The sequence below is a fragment of the Scyliorhinus torazame genome, chromosome 5 (genome assembly GCF_047496885.1).
Source record: "Scyliorhinus torazame isolate Kashiwa2021f chromosome 5, sScyTor2.1, whole genome shotgun sequence".
In the NCBI taxonomy this organism is placed as follows: domain Eukaryota; kingdom Metazoa; phylum Chordata; class Chondrichthyes; order Carcharhiniformes; family Scyliorhinidae; genus Scyliorhinus; species Scyliorhinus torazame.
In genome coordinates, this window is record NC_092711.1 from 205,716,223 (window position 1) to 205,732,134 (window position 15,912).

General features: G+C 47.2%; 1 protein-coding gene across 2 annotated transcripts in view; it reads right to left on the bottom strand.

The window, feature by feature from the left end:
* Positions 1-15,912, bottom strand: part of wdr44 (WD repeat domain 44) — a 104,949-nt gene that overhangs the window by 33,963 nt on the left and 55,074 nt on the right. For both annotated transcript variants that reach the window (XM_072505052.1, XM_072505051.1), the window contains exons 7-8: positions 13,460-13,596; positions 5,305-5,388 (exon numbers count right to left, since the gene is read on the bottom strand). In XM_072505052.1, the coding sequence (XP_072361153.1) occupies positions 5,305-5,388; positions 13,460-13,596 (221 nt within the window). The remainder of the gene's footprint in view (positions 1-5,304; positions 5,389-13,459; positions 13,597-15,912) is intronic.

The window sequence follows — 15,912 nt, forward strand, 5'->3', positions numbered from 1 at the left end:
ATTCTAGTTATTTTGGGAGAGGAGTGTCAAGGGGGGAATGTGGTTAAGAGAAGAAAAACAGGAAGGGAAGGAAGAGATTTACAAGAATGGTTCCAGTGATGAGAAACATCTATTATTAAGATAGATTGGGGATGTTGGGACTGTTCTCCTTAGAGGGAAGAATAACAGGAGATTTGAAAGAGGCGTTCAAAATCATGAGGGGGCTGGACAGAATAGATATGAGAAACTTTTTAAAAGGATCAAGAACGCAAAGTCACCAATCTAAATTGATTTGGAAAATAAAAAAATATGATACAAGAAAAAAACGTGTCACACAGCGAGTGGCTCAGATCTGGAATGCAGAGGTTCAATCAAGGAATTCAAGAGGGCATTTGATGATCACTTGTGCAATGTGCAAGGGTACTTGGAAAAGACAGGGGATGGAACAAAGTCATAATGCTCATTTGGAGAGCTGGTAGACACGATGGGCTGAATGGCCTCCTTGTGCACTGTGATTCTGCAAATAAATTTGAGTTTGCTTTCATCTGCTGGTTTGGCAATTTAAAATAATTTTCTCTCCAGTAAAATTCTCTGGGAGCTGCTGGGACAGATGGCCGAACAATATTTTTCTGGAACCATGTGTACTGTGAGGACATTTTCATTTTATCAGAGAAAGTATGATTTCTCGAACCAAAATAAACCATTTCTAGTGAAAGTAGTCCAAGAACACTGCATACGTGCCTCTGGTTTCTAGTGGAATATTGAAAGGGTTCAGCAACTGTAAACAACTGCATAGATTTGGTCTGATTGCAAAACATACTGTACACACAGGACAAGTGAATCCAAAGATGCCCTGCATGTCGTCATATTTAAGGTTGCAGTCATACAATAGCCAAAGTCTCAGTTATGCAAATGGACAGAAGTTAGCATCAACCATGCATCACAGCAGATAACCCTGCCTGCCAAAAGTAGTTGTCGCATGGATGACATGCAATATACAGAACAATAGCAGGCTGTGTAACGCACCTATTCTATGATAATGTACACGTTCCATATGAATCACCTGTAGCCATCTCAGATGGCCACCTGCAAAGGACCATGGGAATTATGGCCAACCCAGGACTCAGACACACTCCGAGCTTGTGTGTATTTGCAGCCAGATAGCTAGGCACGATCGAAACCCCCGCTCGTTTGCATTCTAATGGCCCATTTCCACAGAACAAAAGGACTGTACTCAGGTAACCGATACAGATGCAGACTAACCGGCACCACTCCCTTTGCTAAGAAAGCCCAAACAGCCAAGGTCAATGACTGCTCAGGACACGCCCAGCCATCAAGGCACCAGCCCCTTTATTGGCCAAAATCGAAGGCAGTGATCGAAGCCTGTTGAATTATTGGGTCCAAAGCTAAGGACCGCCCCAAAGTGTGCAAAATCCCAGAGAGATAAAAAGGGACACAGCCATGTGTTCGGTCCCTCTTGGCCCTGGCCTATGCCTAAAACCAAGTGTAGCATTACGACCAGAAGACAAGTTCAAGACCAACGATCGCTACCAGACGCCTGAGCCCAGCAGAAACGAAGCCACTCCTTCTACCCAGTCACGCAAGATCCGAACAAAGGCCTTGTTCATCTGCAAAGAGCCGGTTGCCCTGAAATTAAGTATAGGTTATCGTAGTTGTTAGGTGTAATTTAACTTGTAGTGTGTTATGTTGCATGTCGAAGTAATCCTTGTGTGTAAATAAGCTATCTTTGAACTTGAACTGACAAACTGGTTGTTTGGTCCTTTGATCGATATCCGGTAAAGCCTTGTGGTGGTATCATTTGATACCTGGTAACTCTGAAAAGCAATATTATGATTAATAACTGCCATATCTAGTTAATTTGCAACATTATTGGTGACGCTGGTGGGATAGTATTCCACTCATTAAAAAGAGCAACACACCTCAAACTGCACTTGCCTCTTACCACCATACCCCTCTAATTTCTGCTCTCTCATGTTTATATGAAGCTTCCCATTAAAAGTGCTGGATGCAGTAGCTGGTTGTTATACAGTATCTTTAACATTAGGAAACAGCATCAAGAGCTTTACAGAAGCATATCATACAATAATTGACTGAAAGCTTGGTCAAAACAAATGACTCAAACTGATAAAGACAGCATTTCAACACAACTTTAATGCGGAGTTATAGTCATGCCTGTGTCAGGGGTTATAGTCATGCTTGTGTCATAGGACACCCTGAAGAGTCAACAACAAAGCGTCTGTTTAACTGCTCCCCGGGAGGAGTAAGGTTCATGTATTATTGAATAAGAAGGAAAGTCTAAAGAAGTATTCTATTTTCTAGAATAAATTTATTAGAACAATACTCTTGGTGAAAGAAAATGGCTTTTGGCTGTCATCAGGAAATTTCTCTAGTCGGATTTACCTTTTTATGCAACCACCATAGTGAATTACAATAAACATTTCCTGAAGTCTTGGAGTGGTGCCAATGTAAAAAACACAAGGGGTTCCAACCAACCCGAGGTCTTCAACTCAAGATTGAGAGACAAACATCAAAAGTCTAGATTTTTGTAGTGACCCGGTTTGACGTTTTGCCCTGAAGAGTTTGCAACGGAGCCGCTCCATAACACTCTCTAGAGTAACATGCAGTTTTTTAAACATCTCATTTGTGGCTCCCAGATTTCCAGTTATTAGTATTATATGAAAAAAGCCTGACGAAAATGAAGTCAAGAAAAGGAAGAGGTGGGTCTTTATTGTGAAGATAAAAGGTTAAAACGAAGCATCTGGGCATGCATATACTGGAAATATGAAGGGGAAAAAAAGGCGGTTAAAAAACACAACAATTCAGTATTGGGTCTATTTTAATTTAGATTTTTTTTTCCTCTTAAATTCAGTACGTGTATTTCATTTCTTATACATGCAAATTATGCATTTTACGAGACACATGGCAAGACACCTTCATTTGGCTTGGAAATGCAGAATTTTCATAATGTGGCTCTGAATAGAATTTATCTTTTAGAAAAGGGTTCCTCATGAAAAGATAGGTTGTCGGCTCCTGGGGTCTCCAAAATTGATTTAATTCCTTCCATAAATAAATTCCCCAGACTTATCTTTCACATGAATGTCTCATTTATGCTCATCATATTACCATCTTCAAGTACCAGCCTCCCGAACGGGCGCCGGAATGTGGCGACTAGGGACTTTTCACAGTAACTTCATTTGAAGCCTACTTGTGACAATATGCGATTTTCATTCATTTCATTTCATTATAAACATATTGCAATTTAAGGATTCCCCAAGGTATTTGGAATATCTAAAGGAGTGGTGATGGAAGATATTGTATGGTGCTACCTAATCTGGTCTGAAGTGGCTTAGTACAAAAAGGATTTAAAGGCAACAGAGGAGGTGCAGAGAAGATTTATAAAGACAATAGCAGAAATGCAGGGTCATATATACTTAGACGAGGAAAGACTGATCTCACTTTCCTTGAAAAAAGGCTGCAGTGTGTCCTTCAAATTATGACTGGTTTTGATAGAACGGATGCAGAGAATGTTTCCTCGTGTGGGGAAAAAGCATAACTAGAGGTCACCAGTAGATGATGTCACCAAGAAATCTAATAGGGAATTCAGAAGACCTTTTTTTAAAAAAAAACGAATAGAGCGATAAGAATGTGGAACTCACTACCTAGGGAGTGGTTGAAATTGAAGTGAGTAGTATCGATGCATTTACAGGGATGGTAGGTAAGATTGAGGGAGAAGAGAATAGAGGCTGACGATGGTAGATTTAAATGAGGAAAGATTGGGTGGTGTAGCCACCTGGGTTGGCCACTTCATGACTTAAAATGGAGAACCGCAAAGACTAAAGGGAAATTCAGCCAACACAGGCAAAAACGAGCAAGTGCAGAAATCCTGTGTATTGGAACTTGCAAAAACCGGACAGCACTGAAACCAGCAGCCATCTGCATAGTAATGAGCGATTTCAAGGCACAATTGCTACACTTAAGGTGAATAAAGCCAAGCCAGACTCCTCGGCGCCAGCAGGAGCCAAGACAAAGGAAGGCCAACGGACATTTAGGGACTGCCCAGTGATCAGGGAACAACTCCAGTATTGGAGAAATCGATCTAAGTGATCGGAATGCAGTCCAATCATTTGGAACCAGGTACGGGGTCCGCCCCGAAGGGCGGGAAGCCCCTGGGGACTATAAAGTAAAGCCGCCAAGTTCAAATCGGTCTTCTTGGCAGGGTCACTCAACAACACGAATCAACCCCGGAGAGTGAACTGCCCAGCTGTCGCACCAACCAAGTCCCCAGTCAACACTTGCTACGAGATAGGCACTCCTAGCTACAAGTCCATACCAGCTTTTGAATCCTGCAGACTCAGGGCCTGAACGAAAGGCCATCTGTTCCCCTGCCCTGGTGGGCCAATTCCGAAACTAAGTATAGGCCTTTTAGTGATAGAAATAGTCTAGAAAGTATAGTTATATGCATAAGTAGTGACTTACTGTATATAATAAATGTGTTTTGATTTGAATCTTACTAATTGGTGTGTTAAGTTATTGATCAGTACTTGAACTTGAACCTCGTGGCGGTATCATAAAGATGAAATGAAATGAAAATCGCTTATTGTCACAAGTAGGCTTCAATGAAGTTACTGTGAAAAGCCCCTAGTCGCCACATTCCGGCACCTGTTCGGGGAGGCTGTTACGGAAATTGAACCGTGCTGCTGGCCTGCCTTGGTCTGCTTTCAAAGCCAGCGATTTAGCCCTGTGCTAAACAGCCCCTCGACTAAACAGTCACCAGATACCTGGCGACTGGAGAGCAAAGGTTAAACAAACAGAGCAAATTACGAATTAACAGCCAACCAAAAGTTAGCAACAGTGGGCAGCTCAAGTGGACCACAAACATGGTCATGAACTGACTGGGTCGAATGGCCTGTATCTGTGCCATATAGCCAATCGCATCCTATGCAACTTAAAAACATGAACTAATTAGGGTGGCACGGTGGCGCAGTGGTTAGCACTGCTGCCTCACAGCACTGAGGAACCGGGTTCAATCCCAGCCACTGGGTTACTGTCGGTGTGGAGTTTACACATTCTCCCCGTGTCTGCGTTGGTCTCACCTCCACAACCCAGGGTAGGTAGATGGGCCACACTAAATTGCTCCTTAATTGGGAAAAAAAGAATGGGGCACTCTAAATTTATTTTTAAAAACATGCTCCAAATTATTTTGCAAATACAAATTAAGTATCAACAATAACACTTCCTCAAAGCATTGCCAAGCGTTTTCTATTGAGCAAGCCTACTTGAAACTTACACCACAGTAAAACTTACGTTTTCTGTTTGATTTTGTGGCCATCCTGTTCAGTTTGAGATGTCTGAATTTTTTCTTCATCATCTGACTGCGCAGCATCATTACTACAATGGCAGAAACCACTCTGATTAAAGCTTACCATTGATTGTTAACGTATGGATATTTTACATGCAGTTATCAGTCTACATTCCGCACAAATTAATACACCAACCCAGTTTAAAATCAGGTCCAAGTTGATTCCTTGTACTAGGTTCATACACATTTCTCCTATTAACTGATGTTAGGCATCAACTGAAGTAATGAACCACAGTGACTCTGAAGTGTGCAAACGAGGTACAGAGGCAATTACATCTGAATAGACATTAAACACAATTAGGAATATAATTTGCTCGCTTTATTAACTAAACAGACCATTCATGTATAAGAAAGTGAAACTTGCCTTGTGCTCTTTCTGACTTTGAAGAAAAATGTCTTCCTTAGCTGGTATATTTGGGAAAACATTGTACACTGTCACTTTAATTCTGCTGGAACTTAATTTATAATTTGTAACAAGCACAAAACCTCACCAATTGTGTTGTGTTACGTGCCATATCTTTGCCAATTCTTTAATTGATATACAGAAACTTTTATGGTTTGGCACTTCAGCCAAAAGAACAGTTAACTGAAGTCATGGCTTATTACAAATTCATCATTAGTTGGTTTAATCTAGAAGCAACTTTTCGCTAGAAATTAGAATACAAGTCAGCCTGTGTAAGGTTTTCGGGCAATTCGGCCCTTTTGGAGAAACTCAGAGACTGTAAACTGACTTTCCAGCCAAGGGAACAGAACCAGTTTTCCCAGCAGGCTTGGCCCGCTGAGCTGAGTAGGGACATAAACACATAAATATTTGCAAACACCCCCCTAGGAGCTACAAGGAAGAAGGAGCCAGACAACAAGATAACATCAAAACACAGACAAAGGGGCACGGGAATACACAGGAGGCTTGCATGCAAGCAGGACAATGGGATGGTCATAGCCCCATGCAAATGTAAATGACCTGGCCTCCACCAGAGCAGAATCCAATTAACACCCCATCAACATAGCGAGGTGAGAATAGCAGCCATCTCCGGAGCAGCTGGAAGACACTGAAATTCTCCACAGAAGAGCCTAACCTCGTTAAACTAGAAATCAGACTGTCTGAGTCCAGCATATTGCGCTGGAAAAGCCCCTAGAAAATCAGAGGTCTGAAAAAAACCAAGTTGGAGGCGGACCTGGGGGAGGTACTCCAAGCTTGACAGAAGCTACCGGCAGAAAAACCAAGTTGGAGGCGGACCTGGGGGAGGTACTCCAAGCTTGACAGAAGCTGCCGGCAGAAACTCACTGAAAGAAGGGGGCGGAGCCAGCGCCAAATTCAAATCGCGCAGGTCTGCCTAGCTGGAAGAAGCGGACCTGCAAGGAATACCCGGAAACATACAGCTCTGACCGGCTCAAAGGGGGCGGGACCAGCGGGAACTTTAAAACTTATCTTTTTCAATGCAAAAGGGGCTGGCCGATCACAGAACAAAGCCAGGTATAACTATATAAAAGGGGCTGTGTTTTCGAGTAGGGGTCTGTTCGTTCGTGGCTCGACCTCTGCACCCCTGACTTGACCTCTGCAGCCTGTGACCGTAAGTACTCCGCAGCAGCTTACGAAACTCCCTTGATTTTAATAGTGGTTGAGGCTTTGGGGAAGGGAACTTGTTTTGTGCCTGTGATATTGCTAAAACCTGTGTAAGCATAAGAATTTTCGTTGTGTCCGCTATATTACCTTTGAATAGACATAGTGTATATTAGAGCATAAGATTGTATTGTGTTTCTTCTGTGGATGATTTTGACCTGGGTTTTACAATAAACCTTGATTTAATGATAATTGGAGTCGTTTAAATTCTTCAATCTTTCACCAGCGACCTCTGACCAAGTCATTGTTAAAATACTCCTCACCTTAATTCCGGGTTCAGGAATCGAGGGTCATCTTGAGCGATTCACTCAGGACAGACTGCTGGTTAGGGAATAAACAGCAGTGTCCTATTCTCTCTCTTGGGAAAGCTACTCTAGTGGAGTAGGAACCGGGTGGCTGTTGCACCACCGGCAAGAGAGAGAATCACCTGGGCATTGGTAGGGGTCTGGAGATCTGTGTGATATAAGTCTCAGGCTGTCGGTTAGGAATAAACGGCAGGCTTGAATCAGTGCTCTCTTCAGTGGAAGTGTCCCAGTGCGACATCCCCTGGCCTCTGAAGTTTCAGTGCCAGCTGGAGAGAGACACACACAGATATTCAAACCCCAGATATCGGCCCAGTAGTGGAGTAGCGGAGATGGCACCCTCTACAATGGCGACCGCGGCTGGAGCCCGGTGGTTTGGAGTATGTGACTTGGCAGAGGGGGTGAGGGAACGAAGCAAAATGGAGGAGAGAATATCCTCATATTTGTGGCAAAAGGTCAACCTCACCAAACCTTGGGTCTCAGAATTGATCAATGCGGAGCAACCGGTAATGGCAGCGGCTGCATGGACAGAAAGCAAGGCGCACAAAAGGCACTTGGAGAAGGCAGTTTGGCTGGTTTGCCTGTCCGAGCAGGTAGTCAAGACAGAGGATAGGGTCGAAGAGTTAGAGCAGGAGTTGAGAGAAGTGAGGGCCAGCGCAGGGGACAGCGCTAGCGCAGCGGAACGACTGCGGGAAGAAATGGCAGAAATTAAACAGGACAGCGCGAGTGTAGCGGAACGACTGCGGGAAGAAATGGCAGAAATGAAACAGGAAAGCGAGTCTAACCGGTGTGAGAAGGACTATCTCCACTGCCAGATAGTGGAGGGTAAAGAAAAGGAACGGAGGCTCCAGGAACTCTATGCTCGCAGTACAGAGCAGTGTAGGAAGCTGGAGGGGAAGTTCCGGGACATCCAGGCAGCGTACCGAGTGGCTCGCGAGGAAGTAGGGGACTGTGCCCATGGGCCGTGCCAGGCACGAATAACGGAGTTGGAGGAGGCCTTGTCCAGGTTCAGGGGACAGATACACCTGGGAGGTCCAGGGGGGTTCCCTAGGGGCAAGGTGCTCCTCGCAGCGGATGATTCCCCAAAGGCCAAGGGGAATAGACCGCCTCCTGAGGCACCGGGATTGTGTCCGGGCCGGCAGGGGGGGATCGGACTGCACGTTCAGGGGCAAGTCCAAGGGGGGTCGGCAGGGTACCCCCAGCTGGCGGCGTGTCCGCCTGGTTTCGTATGTGGGTCCCCATGGGATGGGGACAGACCGCTGCCTGGGATGCCGGTGATGGGGCCGGGTCAGCAGGTAGGGTTGGGACCGCCCGGTCAGGGGCAGGTCCAAGGGGGGTCAGTGGTGTATCCCCAGATAGCGGCGTCTCCTATATGGGTAGTTAGCCCGGGGACAGGGGGGCTACCCAACGAGGCAGGAGAGCTGGACAGTGGGGAGGAGGAGCAGGAACCCCGGGTAGGGCAGATGTGCCCTGTCAGGCAAAGAAGGTATGGTCCCCCGGCGGGGATGGCAAACAGGGGACCGGTTGAGGGCGACATTATCGTTCCTCATGGGGCATCCGCGCTCAGGGGGATGGTGGCCCACGTTCCCAGACTAACTCCAAAGGGGGATCCGTCGCTGCATTTTATGGAGGTGGAACAGGCTGCCAACATCAATGACTGCGACGAAGGGGAGCAAATAAAGATGCTCCTGATAACCCTAGATGCCCAGCTATGCAGGACAGTGACCTCTGGGAATGGGGGAAGACCTGACACCTGGGCGGCAGCACAGACTGCTGTTCTGGAGGCAATGGGCTTGAATCTGGGGAGCCCTTTCATGAGGGTGGGGGAAACCAAGCAGCAACCAGGGGAATCTCCCACTATGTTCGCAGACAGGCTGTGGACTGTCTATGTGGAGGCGTGTGGGGCTCCCGCGGATAGGCAGAATTTAGATGAGAGAACAGCCCACTGGCTGAAGACCCTCGTAGCTAACTGTCTCCCTCACATTAGGGCAAAGGCCGAACACTGGTTCGACCCGCAGAGTCCGGACCTTAATGAGGCAGAGGTCCTTAGGAAACTCACCCTTGCATATCGTAATGGGGAGAGGGGTGAGGACAAGCCCCTTAAGGGTAGGGTGCATGAAATCGCGCCAGCAGCCCCTAAGAGAGAGTGGAAGCATGAGGGCACCCGGACCTCCGACGAGAAACCGGTATGCTACGGGTGTGGGAAGGCCGGACATTTCAAGAGGGAATGTAAAAACCCTAGCAAGCAGGAGAGGGCTCCCGCAGTAGAGAGTCAGACCCCGGCGGTAGGAGCAGCTGCCCCGGGAACCATCGAGATAAGTAAAATTTTAGCCCTTTTGCAAGGCTCAGGACAGGGGGCAATGGCAACGGGCCAGGGCCTGCCCGCACCCACACCACAAGAACCCGTATGACTACCCAGGGAGCAGCCTCAGGAAAAAGGGAGCGCAGGGGTAGTTCTAGCCCCAGACCCTGGTCCGGTCCAGGTGCAGGGTCCCATTCTGGAGGCTGCCTCAGGGGCTATTTGCAGTTTAAATCCCTTAAGGTGGGACCCATGCGAACGCCACATCAGTCAATTTAAATTGTTCCACCCCATAAGGACAAAAAAGAGCAAGGTGGGGGGAAGACGGGGGGTGGTAGTGGAGAAACCCCCCGTAGAATTAACGACGGTGGGGGAGGTCCCTGACTCCACGGTCACACAACCGGTGACAAGGTGCTGTCCCGAAGGGGCAGCCCCAAAGAGACCGACAGTGCTGCAAGCACCCAGCCCAGGGACAGGAACGATTCCCAAGCCCTTACCTGTGGGTCAGGTGGCCTGCCTTAGTATAGAGGCTAAGGAGGCGGAGGAAGTGGAGGTATCACCTTGGGTTTGGGAACCAGTCAGGGGACGAAGGAGCAATCGGGTCTCCAAGCCCCCGGTAAGATGGTCCCCATCACACCTCCCTGTCACCCGGTCCCGCAGTAAGGGGGCCCGAGTAGAAGGGAGCGATGAGGGATCACCGAACCCTGTTGGGAAAGGAGAGGCAAGGGGCAGCCCGAACCCCCGGGAGGGGACGGTCTGGCCCGAGCCGTTCGACCAAACAGGTGGACTGCCCCAGTTTAGCGGGGCACAGTTTTAATTTGGCCACCCGGAGACGGGTGGCATTGTATATATCATATTCCTTTTTCTTTCCCCCTGTTAGTTCTAATTAGTGTGTAGTTGTGTGTGAAGTATTTAGGATCGTGGGAACACAGAAGCGCCTGGTGCAAGGGTAAAATGATGAAGCACCAGGCACTAGGACCCTGGGGAGCCGGGCTGTGGACACAGAACCACAGACAGGCTGCGGCAACTTCAAAGCGGGAGCTGCTGCTGCCACTGGATAGAACCCATGCACTTTAAGGTAGGTAGGGCTGTAGAGGCAAGAATGTGTTTTGTTTTTTACAGATGGGGCACCCGACGATGTGGAGTTTGAGGATCTTGGCGATGGTGGGACCGGGAGAACTCCGCAGAGGCGAGACAGAAGAGTCCTTCGACTGACCGGGTTAGGGTGACTGGGGGCAGGCGGGTGTGTTTAACCTGTGAGGGGGACGTTCCTTTGGGGAGATGGTGGTGGCCCAGGAAGCTGAGGCTGGACATGAGGGATCGGTCCTCGGACTGGGAACGGACTGGACAACACCTACCGGACCATCACGGGGTCACCGGGTAGGATCACCGTTTGCTGGGATAAGTGGTGGGCTTCTGACCAGGGCATTTATTTGTGTTCATGGGGATCTACCAAGGCGTGCCCACAAGGGGCATTAATCACTTTTGTAAGGTGGTGGCAGAACCCAGGGAACGGGATAAATTGACCACAGTGGGGAGGGATGTGTAACGCCCAGGGAAGGGATGACTGTAGAAGCTACCGAACTGCTGGTTCAGGTAAAGCGACCCCTGCCCACAGCCCAACCGATCGACCCTCACAACTGTCCGATCACCACCAGGGGGGGGCCTGAGAATGGTTTAGTGTTTGCCCCACAAAGGAAATGTTGTACAGGGGGTACATTGTGCTGTCGCCTCAGTTGGACTAAACCTCTCAGCTGCAGGTATCGACGATGGAGAGTAAATGAAGAGCCCTCATCGGGAAGAAGCGAAGTGCAGCCAAGAAAGGAGGATCCTTGGTGAAATAAACAGATGCAATTGTAAATAGTTGTATGGATTCGCGGGTTACAGGGACCCTTACGTTTGGGGTTCCGGTGAAATGTGTACTTGATTGTGATATATGTACAGGGACCCTTACGTTTGGGGTTCCGGTGAAATGTGTATATGTTACTGTGTGTTTAAATTAGATATGGTCTTGTCTTTCCCTTTCAGTGAAACCAGGGGTAGCCTAGACTAAGGGAACTGTCTTGGGAATTGTAATTTCGCATGTTGCTGAGGGGGGGACCTACGGTCCACACAAAGGCAAACAATTGCCCTTCACCTGTGTCGATACGGTCCAAGCAGGTAGGGACGTATCGAAGGGGCATCTGTAAGGTTTTCGGGCAATTCGGCCCTTTTGGAGAAACTCATGGAGACTGTAAACTGACTTTCCAGCCAAGGGAACAGAACCAGTTTTCCCAGCAGGCTTGGCCCGCTGAGCTGAGTAGGGACATAAACACATAAATATTTGCAAACACCCCCCTAGGAGCTACAAGGAAGAAGGAGCCAGACAACAAGATAACATCAAAACACAGACAAAGGGGCACGGGAATACACAGGAGGCTTGCATGCAAGCAGGACAATGGGATGGTCATAGCCCCATGCAAATGTAAATGACCTGGCCTCCACCAGAGCAGAATCCAATTAACACCCCATCAACATAGCGAGGTGAGAATAGCAGCCATCTCCGGAGCAGCTGGAAGACACTGAAATTCTCCACAGAAGAGCCTAACCTCGTTAAACTAGAAATCAGACTGTCTGAGTCCAGCATATTGCGCTGGAAAAGCCCCTAGAAAATCAGAGGTCTGAAAAAAACCAAGTTGGAGGCGGACCTGGGGGAGGTACTCCAAGCTTGACAGAAGCTACCGGCAGAAAAACCAAGTTGGAGGCGGACCTGGGGGAGGTACTCCAAGCTTGACAGAAGCTGCCGGCAGAAACTCACTGAAAGAAGGGGGCGGAGCCAGCGCCAAATTCAAATCGCGCAGGTCTGCCTAGCTGGAAGAAGCGGACCTGCAAGGAATACCCGGAAACATACAGCTCTGACCGGCTCAAAGGGGGCGGGACCAGCGGGAACTTTAAAACTTATCTTTTTCAATGCAAAAGGGGCTGGCCGATCACAGAACAAAGCCAGGTATAACTATATAAAAGGGGCTGTGTTTTCGAGTAGGGGTCTGTTCGTTCGTGGCTCGACCTCTGCACCCCTGACTTGACCTCTGCAGCCTGTGACCGTAAGTACTCCGCAGCAGCTTACGAAACTCCCTTGATTTTAATAGTGGTTGAGGCTTTGGGGAAGGGAACTTGTTTTGTGCCTGTGATATTGCTAAAACCTGTGTAAGCATAAGAATTTTCGTTGTGTCCGCTATATTACCTTTGAATAGACATAGTGTATATTAGAGCATAAGATTGTATTGTGTTTCTTCTGTGGATGATTTTGACCTGGGTTTTACAATAAACCTTGATTTAATGATAATTGGAGTCGTTTAAATTCTTCAATCTTTCACCAGCGACCTCTGACCAAGTCATTGTTAAAATACTCCTCACCTTAATTCCGGGTTCAGGAATCGAGGGTCATCTTGAGCGATTCACTCAGGACAGACTGCTGGTTAGGGAATAAACAGCAGTGTCCTATTCTCTCTCTTGGGAAAGCTACTCTAGTGGAGTAGGAACCGGGTGGCTGTTGCACCACCGGCAAGAGAGAGAATCACCTGGGCATTGGTAGGGGTCTGGAGATCTGTGTGATATAAGTCTCAGGCTGTCGGTTAGGAATAAACGGCAGGCTTGAATCAGTGCTCTCTTCAGTGGAAGTGTCCCAGTGCGACATCCCCTGGCCTCTGAAGTTTCAGTGCCAGCTGGAGAGAGACACACACAGATATTCAAACCCCAGATATCGGCCCAGTAGTGGAGTAGCGGAGATGGCACCCTCTACAGCCTGACTTGGTATAAAATAAGTTTTATGATTGTTTGGACAAAAGGTATAATCATTAGAGATGTGGTGGGGGCAGATATTAGCTCTGGCCACATACCTCACATACTCCTTTGTTCGGCGCATGATGTGTAACGTCAGTGGGTTAAGACCTTTGGGAAGCTTTTCCTCTGCCATATTGAGAGGGATTTCTTCCCCAGTGTCGAGGTTCTTCACCATCACGCTCGCGAGAATTTCCTTTTGTAAAGCAAGAAACTGGTCAAAATGCTTCGAAAGAAAGTCTGATAAATCTCACAGATTAAGTGCCCATAATGAAGTTTCTGATATGAAAAGACAACGTAGAGCATAATGTGCAGCAAGATCCACAAAGTTGTTGTCATGCACAAAAACAATGTTATTGCTGTTATTATTTAATAGACATTCTGACATCATTGAGGAAAAGGAGACAAGGAGGAGTGTGCTAATTTACCTCTGCACTGCAACAATTGCATCACTCAACTACTTGCAGCTTCCATAAATTAATAAGAATTTACACCAAGGGTTTTTCCACATGTTTGGCCTGTACAGGCAGGACACGTGAAGGTCAAATTGTTAAGTTAGATAAGGTGCCTGCTTAAGGGTGAACCTATCCTTACAAATGAAAATGGACATAACAATAGAACATTACAGCGCAGTACAGGCCCTTCGGCCCTCGATGTTGCGCCAACCTGTGAAACCACTCTAAACCCCATCTACACTATTCCCTTATCGTCCATATGTCTATCCAATGACCATTTGAATGCCCTTAGTGTTGGTGAGTCCACTACTGTTGCAGGCAGGGCATTCCACGCCCTTACTAGTAAAGAACCTACCTCTGACATCTGTCCTATATCTATCTCCCCTTAATTTAAAGCTATGTCCCCTCATGCTAGATATCACCATCTGAGGAAAAAGGCTCTCACTGTCCACCCTATCTAATCCTCTGATCATCTTGTATGTCTCAATTAGGTCACCTCTTAACCTTCTTCTCTCTAACGAAAACAGCCTCAAGTCCCTCAGCCTTTTCTCATAAGATCTTCCCTCCATACCAGGCAACATTCTGGTAAATTTCCTCTGCACCCTTTCCAATGCTTCCACATCCTTCCTATAATGCGGCGACCAGAATTGCACGCAATACTCCAAATGCGGCCGCACCAGAGTTTTGTACAGCTGCAACATGACCTCATGGCTCCGAAACTCAATCCCTCTACCAATAAAAGCGATAACATTGTACGCCTTCTTAACAACCCTCTCAACCTGGGTGGCAACTTTCAGGGATCTATGTACATGGACACCGAGATCTCTCTGCTCATCCACACTACCAAGAATCTTACCATTAGCCCAGTACTCTGCCTTCCTGTTATTCCTTCCAAAATGAATCACCTCACACTTTTCTGCATTAAACTCCATTTGCCACCTCTCAGCCCAGTGCTGCAACTTATCCATGTCCCTCTGTAACTTGTAACATCCTTCCGCGCTGTCCACAACTCCACCGACTTTAGTGTCATCTGCAAATTTACTCACCCATCCTTCTTCGCCCTCCTCCAGGTCATTTGTAAAAATGACAAACAGCAGTGGCCCCAAAACAGATCCTTGTGGTACACCACGAGTAACTGGACTCCAGTCTGAACATTTTCCATCAACCACCACTCTTTGTCTTCTTCCAGCTAGCCAATTTCTGATCCAAACTGCTAAATCACCCTGAATTCCATGCCTCCGTATTTTCTGCAGTAGCCTACCGTGGGGAACCTTATGAAACGCTTTACTGAAATCCATATACAACACATCAACTGCTTTACCCTCATCCACCTGTTTGGTCACCTTCTCAAAGAACTCAATAAGGTCTATGAGGCACGACCTACCCTTCACAAAACCGTGTTGACTATCTCTAATCAAATTATTCCTTTCCAGATGATTATACATCCTATCTCTTATAAACCTTTCCAAGACTTTGCCCACAACAGAAGTAAGGCTCACTGGTCTATAGTTACCAGGGTTGTCTCTACTCCCCCTCTTGAACAAGGGGACAACATTTGCTATCCTCCAGTCTTCTGGCATTATTCCTAGAGACAAAGATGACTTAAAGATCAAAGCCAAAGGCTCAGCAATCTCCTCCCTAGCTTCCCAGGGAATTCTAGGATAAATCCCATCCGACCCAGGGGACTTATCTATTTTCACACTTTCCAGAATTGCTAACACCTCCTCCTTATGAACCTCAAGCCCTTCTAGTCTAGTGGCCTGAATCTCAGTATTCTCCTCAACAACATTGTCTTTTTCCTGTGTGAATACTGACGAAACATATTCATTTAGCACCTCTCCTATCTCCTCTGACTCCACGCACAACTTCCCACGACTGTCCTTGACTGGCCCTACTCTTACCCTAGTCATTCTTTTATTCCTGACATATCTACAGAAAGCTTTAGGTTATCCTTGATCCTACCAGCAAAAGACTTCTCATGTCCCCTTCTGGCTCTTCTTAGCTCTCTCTTTAGGTCCTTCCTAGCTAACTTGTAACTCTCGAGTGCCCGAACTGAA